Consider the following 18,450-nt stretch of genomic DNA (forward strand, 5'->3'; position numbering starts at 1 on the left):
TGATGGATTGGATGCTGTTCTCGATCGGTAAGCGTGGTTTATTCTGCTATTGACTTAATTGTACGTAAATTATACCGTGTATAATCGTTAGCTTTGCTCCTGTGCACACAGTGCGCATTCGGACCGTGCGCTCTGGCACATTTGTGTTCAGCTGTATGAATTAGACTTAATTTGTCTATTGTTTAAAAGGTGTTGTTTTATTCTGCAGTTTGTATTATTGTAGGTAAAAATCTAAGATGTACACACATTAGCGTCTCATCTGTGCGCACGGGTGAGGCGCGCACTGGTACGTTCCTGTGGAGAGTTACGGATCAGACTTTGTTTATTGTTGATATCTGACAGAATATAGTTCAGACAGCCATAAGCACAGAAGCTACAAGTGTCATTGCTATGTCAGAGTGGGCAAACACCAGAACTAACATATAAACGTTGTATTGGAACTGGAAACATGAGGCTGTGTGATGCCGTAAAGGCGATTATAATCGTGCACAATGATCGCGATTATTAAAAAATGCCACGAACGATTAATTGCGGACCTTATTTATCGCGATTAACGATATTATCGTATATCGTCCCATCCCTAATTACCACTACTACTATATCTTTAAAAAAATATTTATTCTGCACTGCATGTTCATTTTATGGTGATTATTTTTGATTACTTATGTTTTGATTTGTTGTATTGCGATTTTTAATGTCTTTCTTATTCTGTAAAGCAATTTGAACTACTACTACGACTATGACTACTACTACTACAGATAGTACATGAAGTGTCCTGCCCAAGAAAATAACAAAAAACGCAAAACATCTCTGAGCAATTGCTGTTACAGGGATTACATCTTAATATTCAATTATATCATTGTGTTATATTCATTGGTTTCGAGGCAAATAATGTGAAAGTTTCAAAATGACCTTTCTCTATGCAAAACACAGAATGATATTTGTATATGAATTGCTTAATCTCTATAACGATGCAGGACCAATGCCATAGCTTGAAGCCCATGAATATATATTGTTGTAACTTTTGTGTAACAATGAACGCCTGGGGTTTCGAAAATAGGAGGAATATAGAAACCCCGTACGCTCCAGGTATCAAACACAACGTGTTCTTGCTGGGAGACATGCAAAATACTACTACCACTATTCATTTTATTATACCTTATACAAAACAGATCATGTAAAAGTACAAGTTATGTGTTATATGTTATATAAAAATACAATATGTTGTCTGTACCATCCATTTTGATATTCAGTACATTCCTCTGCCGTCTGTCATACTAAACTCACCTAGCTGCACCTGTAGGTTAATAGCTTTATCCTGTGCGTTATGTTAAATAATCCCAACCTTGTTACAATGTGTGCCCTGACCTGAACAAAATCCCATTTATTAGCAGCAGGTCACCACCAATTACACTGCTATACATTCAAAGTGCAGCTAACAGAGGACTGGAAATACGGTTATGAGTCTCCTTCACAGCTGCAATGCATTATGGGAAGTCTGCCAACGAGTGTACAGCAATACTATCATTAGCAGTGTCATTATGAATATGTTGTACTTATTTATTGTGTGCGAGTGTCTGGGCCGCGGGAGTTGGCAGAGGTAATTGCAGGGCTGTTGATGGCCTTAGACCTCCCTACACTATTATTATTACACTTCTGTACTTAGAGTCTAGGGCATACAAAGAGATATGAGTTTAAAGAACAATGATGGAAACATGAAACGAAAACTAATCTCCGAAGAATATCTAAGGTGAATGAATAATTTAATCAGGTAAAAAATATTGGATAATCTTTTCTTTGATGCAGTTTGGATCAGTTGCCCATATTTGACAAGTATCTCCTTTGAAAGCACCAGGTTGGCTTTTATTGCAGATATCGTTTTCTTAAAGGCCCTGTATTTGAGCGAAGTTTGTCTTGCCCCAGTACAGATATATTGTATAAGCAGCTCTTGAGATCAAAATTTGTTTGCTGCATTCTGCCTACATCTAATTCTAAAGCATTTTATTGTCCAGTAATCAGGAAGTGTGAGCTAGAATGCTAGTTGTTGTTAGCATTACCGCGATGGCAAAACACAATCTGGTCTCTGAAAGTTGTGAAAAGCACGTATAATCTCATCACGGTGAATAGGATTTTCAGAATGCATAAGGTAAGTGAAGAATAACTTTGGAAAACTGCAAAACTACAAACTCCAAACCTCTAAAATCACTCACACCTAGACTTGATGCTTAGCCTAAAGACACAACAACCAAATTCACTAGTCAACAGCGGCATTGAACCATCAACTTTTGGGTTTTTGGACAAATACTCTAACGACTGAACCACTACTGCTCAAGTCCGTTACTGTCAGCTGATCAAAGCAAACTTCCCAGCCTCGAATTTCTCAATTTGGAGTGTATTCTGCATAAAACTGCACCTATTATTTCAACACACACTCATTTATTCCTCATGTCCATTTCTCTCCCATCTACTGCAGCCACTCCACCCCCCTCCTCCCTCTCTGAACACTCACAGCGCTCATCATTAGTGCCAGGTACTGTAATCAGAGCCCTGAAATCAGCACTGGGCCCACACTGGCAGCTCAGACTCCACACTGACAATATACTAGGGCTATTTACCCAAGCTACTGCAGCGCAATGTTGGCAGGACCCCCCTCACGAGCTGGAACCGTCCTGCTATTCTAAAGAGTGGCAACGAGAGCCATGCACCCGCCGCAGGGCCTGGGGGAGAAGCGCACTTTTTGTTCGGCGAGAGTGCAGGTGGCGCTTAAGCACTGGGAGAGTGGCCATATTGGAGAGACAATGGGTTGGACATAATGGGAACGTGTTTTATTATTGGAAGGATAAATGCAGGAAGAGAAGGGGCTGTTGTGTGAGGAACGAGCCTAATATAAATCCATTTTCTTCACAATAATGGCCCATTTAGTGCCGCTAACGGGATATTGCAGATTTGAAGATTGGCTAGGGTTAGTTCCACTGAGAAAAGCCAAACCAAACAATATCAACTTAAGCCTCGATGCAGATTTGCTAATCAAATTTATTCAGGCAGTGTTAGAAATGGGAGGATTTTAATTTTCATACTTCAGATGAGGATATGCGGATGAAGCATTATTACAGCAGAGATATAAGGTATGGAAAGGGACAATGATAATACAAAAGTTGAAATTCATTTGAGCAAGTTGATGAGGAATCGTGATAGCATGGAGTTTAGACGACGACTATGGGTCTTGAGATGGACAAGAATAAGGCAAAACAAGAGACAAATATCAGCCTAACCCTGGCAGAATAAAGAGTGGGCCAAACTGGAATTTTCTATCATGTTATTGATGATATTTGTAGGATATTATGGCTGTCTAAAATAGATAAAATGTACCTGTAAACACTTATCATTACAGAATATATGTTCAATAGTTTAGTTCTTCATATCGCCAAAACAGCAAAAGCAATATCATAATATATATTTTTATATATCAACCATCGTTATACAGAATGTATTTAAATAGTATTAGAAGAAGTCCTGTAATCCATCTAAAGCTTTGAACTTCTAATACTAACTCAGAATGTTGTACCCAAGTCAATAATGTGACTTGGGTACAACATAATAGAGTAAACTTCCTCGCCAGCCTCCTCTTTTCCACACGTCCCGCAGCACACACCTCTACTGCCTGGCCTTTCTGCAGCTCTCTGATTGAAGCCTAATGGAAGCTGCCAGCTCGGGTCAGATTACTTTCTGAAATATTGTACATTCACTGATCCTATACTGACATTGATCTTTCTCTGGATCAAAGGCACCAATTTCACCTCTCACAGCGCTCAATACGGCTAATGGCAACAGTTCATATAACAGGCACTCACCCCTGCTCCACGGACCACGACATGAATGGCCCCCATATGTTTCCAAGATTTTGTGGCAAAGCTCAGATAAACAAAACATTTAGTTAAGCTGCCAGTAAAACACCCCTTTCAACTGTCCAACTCAAATGAAAAGATTATATTGGAATATCAGTGTCAAACGTGAGGTTGTACGACTAATTGTGTACATTGTATCTTACATCATTGCCCACAAGCAATTTTGATCGTCACTCTAAAACAGTGCAACACAAACTGTGGCCCCCTAGTGGTCTGTGAGAAAAATATTATTATTATTAGAAAATAAAACAACATTATATTTCAGTGTTCCTTAAATTTCCACATACAACATGGAAACTGTAGTCATTTTAGCTCTTATTTAATATATTTAAATTGTCCAACACTCAGGGACAAGGCAACTGGCCATAAAGTCACTGAGCATCACCTGCCGTGCCCCACCTTTCCAAAAGTGCCTCGTCTAGCTTCTGATTCACATTTGACTGACACACTAAATGACCCGTTTTAATACACATGGGCACTGCGCGCACACACACACATAGGAACGTACAGCTGGAAGGAGGGCGGAGCAGAGGGGACAGGTGAGGAGGGCGTGAGTGTCAGGGTGTCTATCTCTAGTAAGAAGACTTTGTTGTTGTTGGCCTAAAAGCCAGACGTGGGAGGGGCTTGACATCAACAAAATCAGCTGACTTGTCCCATGTGTTGGAGCTCCTCTCACACATGTGAATATTAGAGGAGAAGCGTGATAAAAATGCTGAACTGATTTAAGGCAGGTTATTTAGCTGTGCTGTATAGTAACTTTTCAATTGGTCTTAATAAATAAGCATGAATAAACCCAATCTTAATCTAATTTTTGTTTGGATTGGAGGTGTGGGTTGTGTTTGCATGATAATTGGTCTGCAGATTGCTTTTTTTTTAATTTTCCACAATGCATGATAAAATCCTTTTGATCAAACTCAAAAGTGGCTAAAGATGTTACAATGAATCCAATTAGCTTAAGACACTGTACAATTGGATAATGTTTTATGAGGGGTTTATGATAGAGACTGTTTTCATTGCCTTTTTATGGATTTGTATTTTTAACTTAATTATTGAATACAAAACAATACAGTAATATTTTTTTGGGGTCAATCATAAACCCCCCCCCAAAAAACTGAAACAACATGTACTTCAGTACACACGTTGCTGGAAAATCATGTTATGAAATGTTCAGAGTTTTATAATACATGTCCCGTAGTGTGACTAATTGATTGCAGCCCTATGCAGGCACTTGAATTGCACAGTACTTTTTCGTCTCTGATAAAAAAGTAAAAAATGATTTATGTTATATTAATGCAATGTTGATATTTACGTTATAAATGGAAATAAATACACTGTTACCATTTTTCATTCATTTTTCATTTATGTATTTAGACATAAAGACATCCAGAACACTTACTAAACTTTTCTCATATTTTTTCTTATTTGAGCTCAAAAAGGAGTGCAAACAAGCCATTTTTATTATAAGCTGTGCTACAATTGAAAATATAGTTGAGTAAATTTCATCAAGGAAGGATAGAAATATATTTTCATTTTTGCTTTTTGAAGACACTGCAGTATAGACAGTACAAGTCTTCTATGATTTTACACTTACACTTATCACTTTTTGGATGTAAATCTGTAATTCGTCATAGTCAAGAGTAATCTGTCTCTTCTCTTACTAATTAAGGAGATATAATGTTTTGTGTCTTTGTTACTTCTCATGATGTATCTGTCTTGTTTGTCAGCATCTAATCTTTGTAATAAAGTGAAATCAGAACTACAATTGTCCAGCGCTCAAATAATACATGCAACGGTCTTCCACTTGGTCTAGTTCCTGGCAACTCCATCCTCACAATCATTTATTTCTTCACATTAAATCATCATATATAGGACGTTAATTCCAAACGTTACCTTCCAAAACACTTTTACTCTGACTTAATAGCCTTCATGAGATTTCGAAACACATCTTTATCGCGTTGCCAACTACTTCGAAACAGCGCATAAGAAGGTTGAGAGTTTCCCCGTGCAGTACTGGAAATAGCAAATGCACTTGGAAGCGGCTGCTCTGGCGGCCTAACTGAATTCATTATAAGGTCTATTTAAAGGGTGTGAGAGTGGGTGAAGAGCGGAGACTTACAGCACGGCCCTTTGCGGAGAACCTTGATGCGCCGCTGGTTGGTGCATTGGGCTTTCTCCAGCTCGCACTCGTTGGTGTAGGTGGAGGAGTCAGAGCCGCAGACAGGAGCCACCAGCAGGGGGCACTCCACTCTCTTGCACACACACTCAGCCTTGGATGGGTCAGTCGGGTTACGCTCGCAAACGGCGCCGAAACCGCACAGCATCCCTCTGCAGCCTGGAAAGGATGAGAGGAATAAAGATAAGAACTGGGGTTGGTGTAATGAAATCAAAATGAAGCTTGGTGGGGGAGGAGTGCCGGGAATCACAAAGTCCCTCGCGATTCAATACACGGCTCATGATACGACAACACTATTTACTATTTATTTATGTGATAATCAATGTATTGACCATGTTATTCAGTAATACATCACTATTTTAGGAACCTAATAGAGTTAAATAACAGCATTTGTTGAAGCACTACCTCCACAAAAGAATAAATACTAGAGATAGAGAATACTAGGGTCGATATTTGTACTTTTTAGCACATCAACTCCAGAATAGGCCGATATTTTGTTTTGGTCAATCTGCTGCCTAAAAACACACAAAAAGTGAAGAGATAGCAGCACAAAACTTGACTACACAGTTCTCTTATAGGTTTGTGGTAAAAAAAAAAAAAAGAGCTTGGGGTGAGTTTGTAGTAACTTTAAATGACATAATTCGAGGAAAATAATCTGCCCAACATATCGGCCCCCAAAAAATCGGCAGAGCTTAGCGGACATCGGTTGTTCTGGATTCTAAACAATCACTATCATCATCAGCCATGAAAAAACTCATACCGGTCGATCTCTAATAAATACACAAATCTGAATAATCAAACCAGCAACTGTGTCAAATATATTGCATTAAGTTTCTTTTCTCTACACAAGCATCAAAATTGTAGCGCTGTCACAAAAAACACTCAGTGACATTGAAATAGCAGCTAACAATATCAATACTGTTACCAAATTTAATATCACAATATATCAACATTCCTATATTCTAGCATGCTCCTAGTAGAGAAAAGCCCTTACATACAGTTTCAATAATGCATCAACATTTAATAATGTTTGAGAATTTCCCTTCAGGGATTAAAAACATGAGCTTGGATTCTTTCCCAAAAAGCATCTAAAAAACATTTTAATTTCCTTCATTGATATTGCTTTTTTCCTCAGCCTCATTCCTCCGCTAATATGTTGACGAGCACTGTCACGTTGTCATTCTCGCAGCATTAAGTATATTTTCACTGTCCAATTAACACAACACAAATCAGATGGTTATGATACTGGCTCTTTCATTGCTAAATCAAATTGTCAAAAAGTTCTTCATAACTGATTGCAAAAACATCGCTGTCAGAGAAAAATTATAATTAGATTTTTGCCAAACGTAGTCCAGTGTCACTACAGCTTGTAACTACTTTTTTATTCTTGGTTGGGATAATCATGCGCCACAATTTCACCACTGCACAGGCCAGTAAACACCGCATCTCACTGTATTAATTAAATGCATTTCTAATAGACCCAAGTGAGCTAATTATAGACTCCATTTAGTTTTCTACTGCAGTGCGCTTGTCCTTAGTAAAGTTTTAATGACTGGCTTTAGCCGCACTAAAAGTTCCCTTGAATCAGCAGACACAGTTCAACACCACCAGCGCATCGGGGATTAGCAGTGATCCTAGAGAGCAAAGAAAAACAGATGCCGCCAATTCATCCAAAGGAGAATTTGTCTAGCCAGGCATAGTCACCCACTCCCCTCGCCCCCTGCTGTGTCTATTGAAAAAATTGGCTTCAACTAAAGATAAAAAACTCCAAGAAAATCAATGCAGACGACTGAGGACAGTTGGCTTTATCCCTAGAAGAGATACAAAACATCGATGTGATCCACCGTCCAGGAAGAAAACACAACACAAGGTTAGCCAAACATCCTAAGCCACCGCGCTCTCCGCTCCTAAGACTCTGAGCCTGTACTTTCCATGGCGTCCCCGGCTTTGATCAGGTGTGAAACTGCAAACGCTAAACTTTGTTGGACATCGCTCAAACAGGATGTCTGACTGCATTAGGGACAATGGCATCAACGTATGTGGAACTGTCGCAATACTGCATTTGGAAACTGAAATTGATATGAAAAAAATAGTGCCATATTAATCTGACCGTATTATAGTGACTCTAAACATGATAATCGATAGGTACACCCTTTATTAACTAGAGCTATAGAGAGATTGCATTTACACACACTACATACAACTTGGGACTGAACATCTAAAAGCATCATTGACAAAATTACATCACAAATTATGTAAGCTATAATGGACATAGGACAGCTACTTCTTGTTAATATGCTGATTTTTGTAAGAATGTGCCACATGTAAAAGTCTCACTGATTTTCTGCATTCTTTTCCCCATCATCACATCCTATATTCTAAAAGCCAATAAATAATGAGCCATTGTTATAACTGGTTATTAAAATGTTCCCCACTTGCAAATATTGAGTCCAGAAAACAATTTATTCTCATTCTTCATATATTGAGTAAAAAGTCAATATAGTAATTATTGTAAAAGGCCTTCACAATGCAAACTCTTGACAGCTGAGGCAAGCCCGCTGGTAGAGCCATTTTAGGAGATGGCACACCTGATTGGAAATCTATGGGCCGAAGCACATGACGGGGGGTGAAACAGTCCTCTGAAGCAGGGACATGCAGTCAGAGGATATACATGTTAGACACAGCTGCTCTTATCAGAGACTCCCAGGCCAGAACTGGAGCATCCACCATGTCCACTCAGACCAGTGAGCAGGTGGCATGTCCCACAGCTGGGGCAGTGACTGTGAACAGCGGACAGTGGAGACAGAGGGAGAGAGGGAGAGAGAGAAGGAGAGAAGGGTGGGGTGATGGGGTTGTGCAGCTTCCATGGAGTCCAAAGACCACCGCCAATTATTTCACACTTTTTACCACATTTCCAGAATATTTTGCAGTTTTGGTTCAGAAATGTTTTATACTTCATTTTTTAAATTTTTGTTTGTTTTTTCGTTCGTATTTGATGTCATCACTGTAAACTATTACCATGGCGATATGGTAATTTGGGTCTTTTGATTACTCCTTTACCTGCTGTTGCAATCAGTCCTCACAATAGCCCAGAGGAACAATGACAGGATGTAATTGGGTCTGTTAAGTATAGTTAAGGATTTGAAAAGGTATTCTGCAACAATTCAACCTGATATTATGTGTAGTCACGTGCAGGTTTTTGCTTTGACCGTGTTAACATCAGTATCTGGCAAATGATAACTTTGTAAGTCACATGGAATGAAAATGTTCCTAACACATTTAGAACCCCCTGGCACGTCTGGCAAGCATACCCAATTTCATTTTTTTTTTTTTTTTTTTCAAATTCTCTCTTTGCTCGCATGCTTGCTCGTGCGTAGCATAGACACTTCCTACACTGTCTGCTCTGCGCGTGGAGTGACAGGCGATGAGGCTGTTTTTGACTTGCCCAGTGTTCCCTGTGGGAGCGCCCTGACAGCGATACCTGAGCCTCTCTGTGTTGTGGCAGGATCACACGCCATGGAGGGGCGAAGGGGGGGGTATGGAGGAAAGCGCATCTGTATTCTGTCTGGGAGGTAGTAGTAGTAGAAGGCATTACGCGCACACGCACAGATCCGAGGCACGGTGACATGTTAGCGTGAAGGGCTAGTGCTGTGGAGCGGAGTGACATGAAGTGCACGGGATCGACAGGAGTCACATGTGTGCGAGGTGCGAGGTGCGAGGGGAGGGGGGCAGACAGGTGTATGGGAAAGCTACAGAGGTGAGAATATGGTTCAATAGCACCTTGTGTACCAGAAATAGTATGACAACATTGGGCGACCTGTGCACTATAACCTCTACTGTGTTTTTGTGTATTAATGCAAGTCCCTTTTTTGTGCTGCATATACATGAAATTACTCTTTGTTGCATAAACTTTCAGAAAGATGTCGTTAATGATTGGCACTATTAAGGCCTGTCTCGATAATTACTATATCAACTTATCGTTCAATATATGAAAGCTGGAACAATATTTTTCAGGGTCAACATTTATCGTGTGTACATTTTCTTTGCACTACTGGGACATTTTTTGTTATTTTTTGGATTTATGGTAAGATTTAAGCTGCAAAAAGGTTGAATTAATAAGTTCTAAGACTCATAACGAGTTTCATCCTGCAATTTAATATAGTTGTTTAACCATATTGTTGATTTAGAATAGCTTTTATGATTTAAATCGGCTCTTGGGTTATTTTGTTAATGATAAGTTTCAATATTATCGTTTATGGTTTACTTCATCAATATATCGAACTTCAAACTTTGTTATCGTGACAGGTCTTGCCCTACTATATCAAAATAACCATATTCTAACGTGTGTATATATGTTAAAAATGTCTCAGGTCAGTCATTTTAAATAAAAACATGCATTTTTACTATTATGAAGTAAATTTTTTGCTGTGCCAAGTTTAAAATAAATATAGCCAAGGAAAGTAGCGATAGTTTATTGTCTCTGTGGATTTGGCAGTAAAACTATATGATACTGGTCTCAAGCCAATAAGCTTACAAAGACCCCATATTGTATTACACTATATAAAGAAGCAACAACCATCTGCAAACATATAAATACTCAAATGAAGCCAATATGTTCACTGGAAATAACTATTAGTATTGATTACAAAAAGTACTCTGGAAACCGATTGCCTTATTTCACCTCAGTCTTGGGTCGGTGTGGGTTATGTTCACGAAGCAGTACAATGTTTGTTTGTTTTTGTTTTTAACAATATTGTAGATTTAGAACAGTTTTTGTGGTTTAAATCTGCTCTTATCGTTTATCGCCTATATTTATTTCAGCAATATATCGCACTTATCGTGACAGGGCTAGACATGCGAGATTTTATCGAACATCGCACATCGACATAGCATGCAAATTAGCACTACGATTATAACCTGAAATGCACTAAAATGTTGCTTTCCTTGCGAACAGGACACCCAGTTAGCATAAAAATGAGCACGTCAGCTAAAGTTGGTTAGATCTCTGGAGCTATGTTTTCCTTCTCGCCTGTAGCCATCCAGACTGACAAAAGGCTGACACCGAGCTGCCTGCAGTCTCAAAGTCCAGGTATCAAGTGCAGCCCAGACCAGGCACACAAACGGAATACTTGTGGAGTGATCCGTTCTTCCTTGGGAAAATTCACCAGCTCCTCGGGACACGAACATTTGACACTTCCGATTTTTAACAAGAAGCCAAGTTATCTGGAGGGACTGGAAATCCAAGTTCACTGACAGGGTACTAAAAAAATTTTTTGTCAACAGGTAATGTGGAGTGTGTCGGTCATGAACTCCAGTGATTGGCAGTTTTTGGAAAGATTGAAGAAAGCTGACAGCTGTGTGGATGAGGACATGTCCCGCAGTTATGGTGTTACTATACCAGCAAAAAAAAGCCTGATCAGGTTTCAGCTGTGCAGAGCAAGGGCAGGGATTCTGCATAGTGCGGGCTATAGGGAGGAAAGAGTTCAACTTCAGCAGAACCAATGCAAATAGTTAAAGGTGCATCTGCTAACCTGCTTGTCTCCATGGAGATGTTCTACTTGGCCTGAAATTTTCCACAGTGTGACATTCCACTGATCTACATTTACACTCTCATAGATCTTGGTGTGAGTGTGGTAACATCTCATCATGTCTGATCTGTAACTAGGCTTAATGGCATCTCCATGGTCATAGATTATTAGTTTAATGCCATACAGTGGTACACGCAGGCAAAGCAATAACCCGGAGATAACCTAATGGCATGCTTTTAATTCCCCAAAACACTTGCTGTTAACAGTATTACGATCAAGTATATTGTTGACTTTGAACAATCCAGCTGCACAGACAAAGAATAATTGCCAAGACTTTGTTATGTGGATGAAAGCGCTCCATATTATGCATAACAGCGCCTATTAAAAAAACTTTAGGATTAAAATGATCCGATTGAGTCTTGTGAAGGTATACAGACTTCAAAAACACGCAGGAGTTTTTCTTGCACGAGAATCGAATCGTTTTATACAAAGGGAGTTGATAATTTTATAAGGATGTGGGAAGGAGGTGAATGTAGCAGAACACAAATCCAGGTATGTTTTTATTCAACATTTACAGCCCAAAAAACAACAACAAGCTAAAACCATCGCACCACACATATGATATAATTTTGTCCTTTCAAAGCATGCTTTTCCACAGTCATTTTACCGCACAAATACTGTAACAAACTCCATCCTACACCACTCTTTGCACAAATAAAGGCTCACTAGCGGCCGTGAGAGCTGTATACTTGTGTGAGCGCGTACACGCAACAGTGTAAGGTAATCTCTGTCCATCCCTGCAGCGTTAAAAGCTCCACTTTCATGCATTTATTTTCTCCTCCGCAGGCTGAGTTGGCAAATCCCATTGGGGGAGAAGACAGCATGTCTGACCAGAGCTTGTCACAGGTAACACTAGGTTCTTGTTTGGATAGCTCAGGCATTAAACACGACATGAGCCTCGGGTAGCGGACATCACGATTAAGGGACAGGCGGAAGGAATTATGACATAAGAAAGTGTGGGTGTTACAATGTACAACCATAAATAAGCATCTGATGTCTAGGTCGAGAGCCATCTTGCTTTTGTACATGTAGTCACACCATCGGTTGAAAAATGTCTCTTGTGACTTACATCATAGGTCGCATAGTACATGGTCACATTTTTATATAACGCTTTTACACCTTCAAGGCAGTCAAAGCGCTTTACATCAAGGAAACACCCATTCACTCACACATTCATATGCCAGTGTACACGGACACTGGGGGCAATGTGGGTTAAGTGTCTTGCCCACGGATACATTGACAGCATTCATCTGTGGGAGTGGGATTTAAACTGCCAACCTTCGGCTCAGTGGCCAAACAACCAACTGAGCTACTGTTGCCCCAGACACAACGTTAAAAAGGAATGAGAAGTTGTCCTTTTTAACCTGATGCTCTCTGCAGGGCATTGGTGGATTTTTTGCATTGTTTGAACAGTATTTATACACTGTCTAAGTCTGCCAGAATGGTTTCAAGGTGACTCAGACTTATAAAGCGGATATCAATATGGGTGGAATAATAACAAATTTAGCATTTAGCTTTGAGGAACTGTTCTCTGCATTCTAATTATCATTCACTGGAGCTTGGGCAGTATATTTTGGTGAGTGTTGAGAGCTTTGTTCATTGATTCTGCTGAAATACGCAGTGTTTTTCAGGCCCCTGTGATTTTTATTTCCTTTCTTTTTTTTCCCTGTAAGCAGCCAAATTTGTTTTTATACAGACAGATCATGTGTGTCCCTGATTGGCTAATCCACCGGTCAATCACAGCCCATCTCAGATTCAGACAGTGACCAGACTCACAGCTTCATAAAGTATTGGAAATGTGTGTATTCTGTAGGCCTGTTACGATAACAAAATTTGAAGTTCAATATACTGGTGAAGTAAATATAGGTGATAAACGATAATCCTGAAACTAATTTATTCCACTGACACCGTAACCCAAGAGCAGATTTATACCACAAAAACTATTCTAAATCTACAACACTGTTAAAAAACCATGAGCTGCAATAAATAAATGGCAGAATGAAAAACTTTAGTGCTTAGTTTGCATCTATAATGAGTCATAGAAGTAATTTACTCAACTCTCCACAGCTCAATTCTAATCACAGAACAGTAAAAATAAGACTTGAGGGGGCACTAGCCTCCCTTAGAATGGCCAATGCACCCCCATAGCTCCCCCAAAGATTTTTGTCCCACTTTCTTAGCACATCCAATTTTTTTAAATGTTCAAATGGAAACCACAGAGGCGTTAAAATGAGACTATAATAAAAAAATAAATAAATAAATAAATAAATAAAAATCCATATTAGGATTTATAAGTCACTACAGGGGCTAACTACATTTAAAACTGTGAAGAAAACATGTTAAGGGGTGTGGGCCACTCTCCACTGTTAAAAGGCTCTGACCTTAGCCCCCCCTTACCTAAGTCATTCTCAATAAACAATGTTTGTTCTTTATGAAGTGAGCCTTTGTTCATGCTATATTAAAGTATTAAAGTAGTGTTACCAGTACATTTCATACAGTAGCTTAGAAATTAATTGTTGATTTGTTGGTTGTCACTGTCACTATTCTCTGATAAATCTTGCCAGTCAAAACAACAGGATACAAGCGGCAATATTTGATGAAACACAGGCAGGGAAGCACCCATAGGCTTCTACACAAAGTAGAATGCATATGCCACATTGTATACTGCGTCTTTCCTTCTCCGCTCCGATTCAGACAGACACTTTCAATATATGTGACCCTGTAGAAACAGTTCCTCTGCAATCGCCTCTACACCTCTGTGCACAAGCTCTCCCCAAAGCCATTGTTCGCAGCTGAGCGCTCTATCAGTTTCACTGTTGTGCTGCCTAGTTGCATTTACCTCGCACAAAGCCCTAAACCAGGAAAAAACAGACCAATGTGGCAAGCGTAAAGCTAGTAAGAAACAATAAACCAGGCTAAAATCCTCCTGGATAAAAAATGGTTGCTTGTGGTAGTGAGACTATAGTGTGGGTCCAGTATGTTGTGAATAATTTCATAGGCTTACTCACAATGCAAAAGGTGAAGGGAAAAAGCAAGCACATTAATAATTGACAGTAGTGAACTTTACGCAGGCGACGAAGATAAGAGAGAATTTAGGAGCAGAGTTAAGGCCATAGGTAGAGTAGACAAAAATTGACACAACTGGAAAATGATACTCTTCATTCAAAATCTTTCAATTAAAGTAGACATAAAAAGGGTTGTCCAATTAGTTATTCAAGTAAATGTAACTTTGAGTTCAAAAAACCCATCATAAAGAATTGGGGATGTGTATTTTCTGTAGGCCTGACACAACATTTGAAGTTCTATATATCGTTGAAGTAAATACAGACGATAAAAGATAATACTGAAGCTAACTTATGCCACTGACACAATAACCCAAGAGCAGATTTAAACCACAAAAACTATTCTAAATCTACAATATTGTTAAAAAAAACATGAGCTGCAATAAATAAACAGCAAAATGAAATACTTTGGTAGTTAGTTTGTGTCTGTAATGAGTCATAGAAATGATTTATTCAACCTTTTACAGCTTAAATCTAATCATATAACCAAAAAATTACAAAAAAAATGGAACAATAGTGCACCGAATGTACCCCAAACGATATTGTTCCAGCTTTCTTTTATTGAACTTGAAAGGATACTCTTAATTTGAAATCTGTTTATTCAAGTACACATAAAAGGTGTTGTGCAATTATTATTATAAGTAAATATAACTTTGAGCACAAAAAGTGTCTTTATCACTGTGTCAGATGTGAAAATTTTAATTAAGTAGTTTTCAAATTTTTCACAAGTATCACTGAAGAAAATATTTGGCCTTCCAAGTACCACCAGATCTAAACTAGGACTACTCCAGGTCTAAGTTAGGCCTAAACCAGTACACAGTTGCTATACTAGTTCTAAACAATCTATAAAAAGGGAAAAAGGAACATGTATGACAAACTACTCGTATTACGCCCTAACATGGCTACCACAGTGATCTATGACCTATTGACAGGAAGTGGACACAGTGGCTCCATAGAACGAATGGGACGTCACATCAAAGCAGAATGAGTTGAAATTCATGCCGCTCTAGCACTCCCGGGGGGCACCGTTTCCACTTAGCTCTTAATAAAGACTGCCTTTATTTGGAAGTGACGCTAAGTAATACAGATGTGCTCCCCAGCTCCTTTCCCAGTGAGAGTGAGAGGACTTTAGCCTCTCCATCAGCGGCGGTGATGTGGGGACTGGTCGCTATGGAAACAGCCGGTGATGCAATCGGCACAGAGCAGTTTGCCTCATGTGGTCTGGGAGCGGAAACTTGAAGTCATTCGCAGGTGGTTTGGAAAGAGCGCACATACAGTTCACACACACACTTCGGGTTTTATGAGGACCATGTGTATAGTCGTATTACATTTCAGTGAGATCTGTCTCCTAAAACAAAACATATACTCAGGCTTCCATTATTCTCTGTTAGAAAATATCTATATTTCAGAGGTGATATACAGAATTGGTTCCAGTACTTCAAAACATTTAAATTATTTATGTTAACTTTCACAAGGCACTTTCACAATTTTTTCCTTTTTTATCAAGCTTATTCGGCCCCGCCCACTTTGGCTGTAAATGTGATTAAATCGCACTTTCTTTATGGTGACACTTCCGGTTAACATAGCTAACCTGCTAATTGCCATGTTTCAAATACGAAGTGATCATGGACGCGCTTCCGGCTCCATCGACTCTGGCTCCAATTCACTTTACATTAGAAAACTATCACCCCTCTCTCTGCAAATGCTGCTGTCAGACTCATCTTTTTGGTCTTAAAATGTTCGTACTAACCCACCCTACATGATCCTCATATTTTTATTTCGCTATTGTGTCCGTAACTCAAGATATGAACATTAATAAAGGATGAATTAGCTGCCTTCTCTCCCCGAGCTTGCTCCTGCTTGTGTTAGCAACAGGTTTGATTGACAGTGTTGCTAGGGGCGTTACCTTCAACAGCCTCACTTCAGATTGGCTCTTTGGTCGCTATGATACTCGCGGTCAGAATTCCAAATATGGAACTCAACGCTGTAGCTGACGTCACACTCCCTTAGTCCGCTTCTTTATACAGTCTATGGTTTCGCTGCTAAAATATGAAATAAAGTAGAGTGATTTGTGTAAAAAAAACACTGCACTGATTCTCTGGGAAGCTTTACGTCTGTACAGAACATTATTTGCTCTCGAGATCGGTATCCACACACAAAATAATACAACCTGAATGACGATGATGGCGCCCACGGCAACTTCTGGAACATGTTTAATAGTAGAACTCTAAAAACTCTAGGTAGAATCTGTAAACAATAGCTTACAGGGTAGGCTTGTCTGCAGTGTGAAGTTAATTGCGTTCTTCCCATAAACCTAACTTATTTATTGCCACCCATAACTTAGCTTGGATACGCTAAATGCACTCACATCCTTCTGAATTGATTTGATTTCTGAACAGGAAATCAATGTGTGAATGTGCACGATGCATTTCTTGACCAAGGCTAAGATGTAAGCTGATACTAAACGCACAATAAAATAAGTTTCTAGTTACATCTTGCTATAAGCCTCATATCTATCTACAGTGGATAATGAAAGTACATTGCCCCAAAAGCTAATATACAGCTCTTGATATTGGGTGCTAGGTCTCCCATATTACATTGGCGAAGGTGCAAAAAGCGTTGTTTCGATTTCATCTTCATTTCTCTCGGCCTTGTACTTTGGGCTCAGAATCTAATTTGGAAGATCTAATTCTCTTCACATTCTAGGGTGGCCTGGAGGTGTATGGGAAGGGATGTGCGCCCAGTGGCAGATCGGTGACCCATTGATTACCCTGTTGCTCAAAGCTAGCCTCAACCACTCATCAATACCATTATACAACAGAGAGTCCACAAGTCATGTTCGGTGCCACTGCTGATAAATCTGCAACTGGAACGCAACGCTACAGTCGCCAACAACGGTTAACCTGGGAAAAGAAAAAAGTCATCTTGACAAATGCGGCATTGATCTGCGGTTAGGGCCTCCTGGGAACACAATCCGGTTGATTATTGATTCCCTTGCAATCATAGAACGCACAATATGGAATAAAGTAAACGACTGCTCGCAAAGAATCAGCCCCCCTTCAAGGACTGATAAGAAAGTGTAATTTTAATAAGCAGGAGAAAGTAGGACAAGACAAAGACGCAAATATATAAATTATTCTAGCCCCAAAAGTCACTGATGTGCGCAGTAATTATAACCAAGAGAATAAGCAATTTGTGGCTAAAATTTGTACATCTGGGAGCGAGAACATCCACTTACGCAGTCCAATAGTGTTTGAGTGGCACTTTCAGATCACATTATAAGGAGTGAATTGGTTGAGACTGCAGCGGGAAATGCTTGAGATTGGACAGTTTTCTGCATACTGGATATTCAGAACGAGAAAAGCAATGTACTGCTACTACGACTATTACTTCTGCTACTACTACTACAGAACAGTAAATGCTTTTCATGTAAGCCATCGTTAAAGTAGGACTAGGGGTAGAGCAGGTAAAAATGTACTCATTCAACTGACTTACTTTTGGTGTACTGTCATTTGTACCAGTGTATAAGTATGCGTAATCTATACATTGGCCAAAAAAGTCAAATACCGATGACACCAGTAGAGGTCATGCTCGTTTTAGCAATGACATTTTAACTCTTGATCTTATGTGACAACACAAATAAATGGAATAAATGAAGGTGAAAAGGCACTATATAAAAATGTGTCCATACATTGAGTTGAAAATACTTCCTGTTGGTTGAA

The 18,450-nt window shown here is 39.4% G+C and overlaps 1 protein-coding gene across 5 annotated transcripts in view; it reads right to left on the reverse strand.

Moving 5' to 3' along the window:
- agrn (agrin) overlaps positions 1-18,450 on the reverse strand; it is a 362,945-nt gene that overhangs the window by 129,548 nt on the left and 214,947 nt on the right. For all 5 annotated transcript variants that reach the window (XM_055222859.1, XM_055222858.1, XM_055222857.1 and 2 more), the window contains one exon: positions 6,022-6,237. In XM_055222859.1, coding sequence (XP_055078834.1) covers positions 6,022-6,237 — 216 coding nt within the window. The remainder of the gene's footprint in view (positions 1-6,021; positions 6,238-18,450) is intronic.

Source organism: Periophthalmus magnuspinnatus, chromosome 7 (assembly GCF_009829125.3).
Source record: "Periophthalmus magnuspinnatus isolate fPerMag1 chromosome 7, fPerMag1.2.pri, whole genome shotgun sequence".
Taxonomy (NCBI): domain Eukaryota; kingdom Metazoa; phylum Chordata; class Actinopteri; order Gobiiformes; family Gobiidae; genus Periophthalmus; species Periophthalmus magnuspinnatus.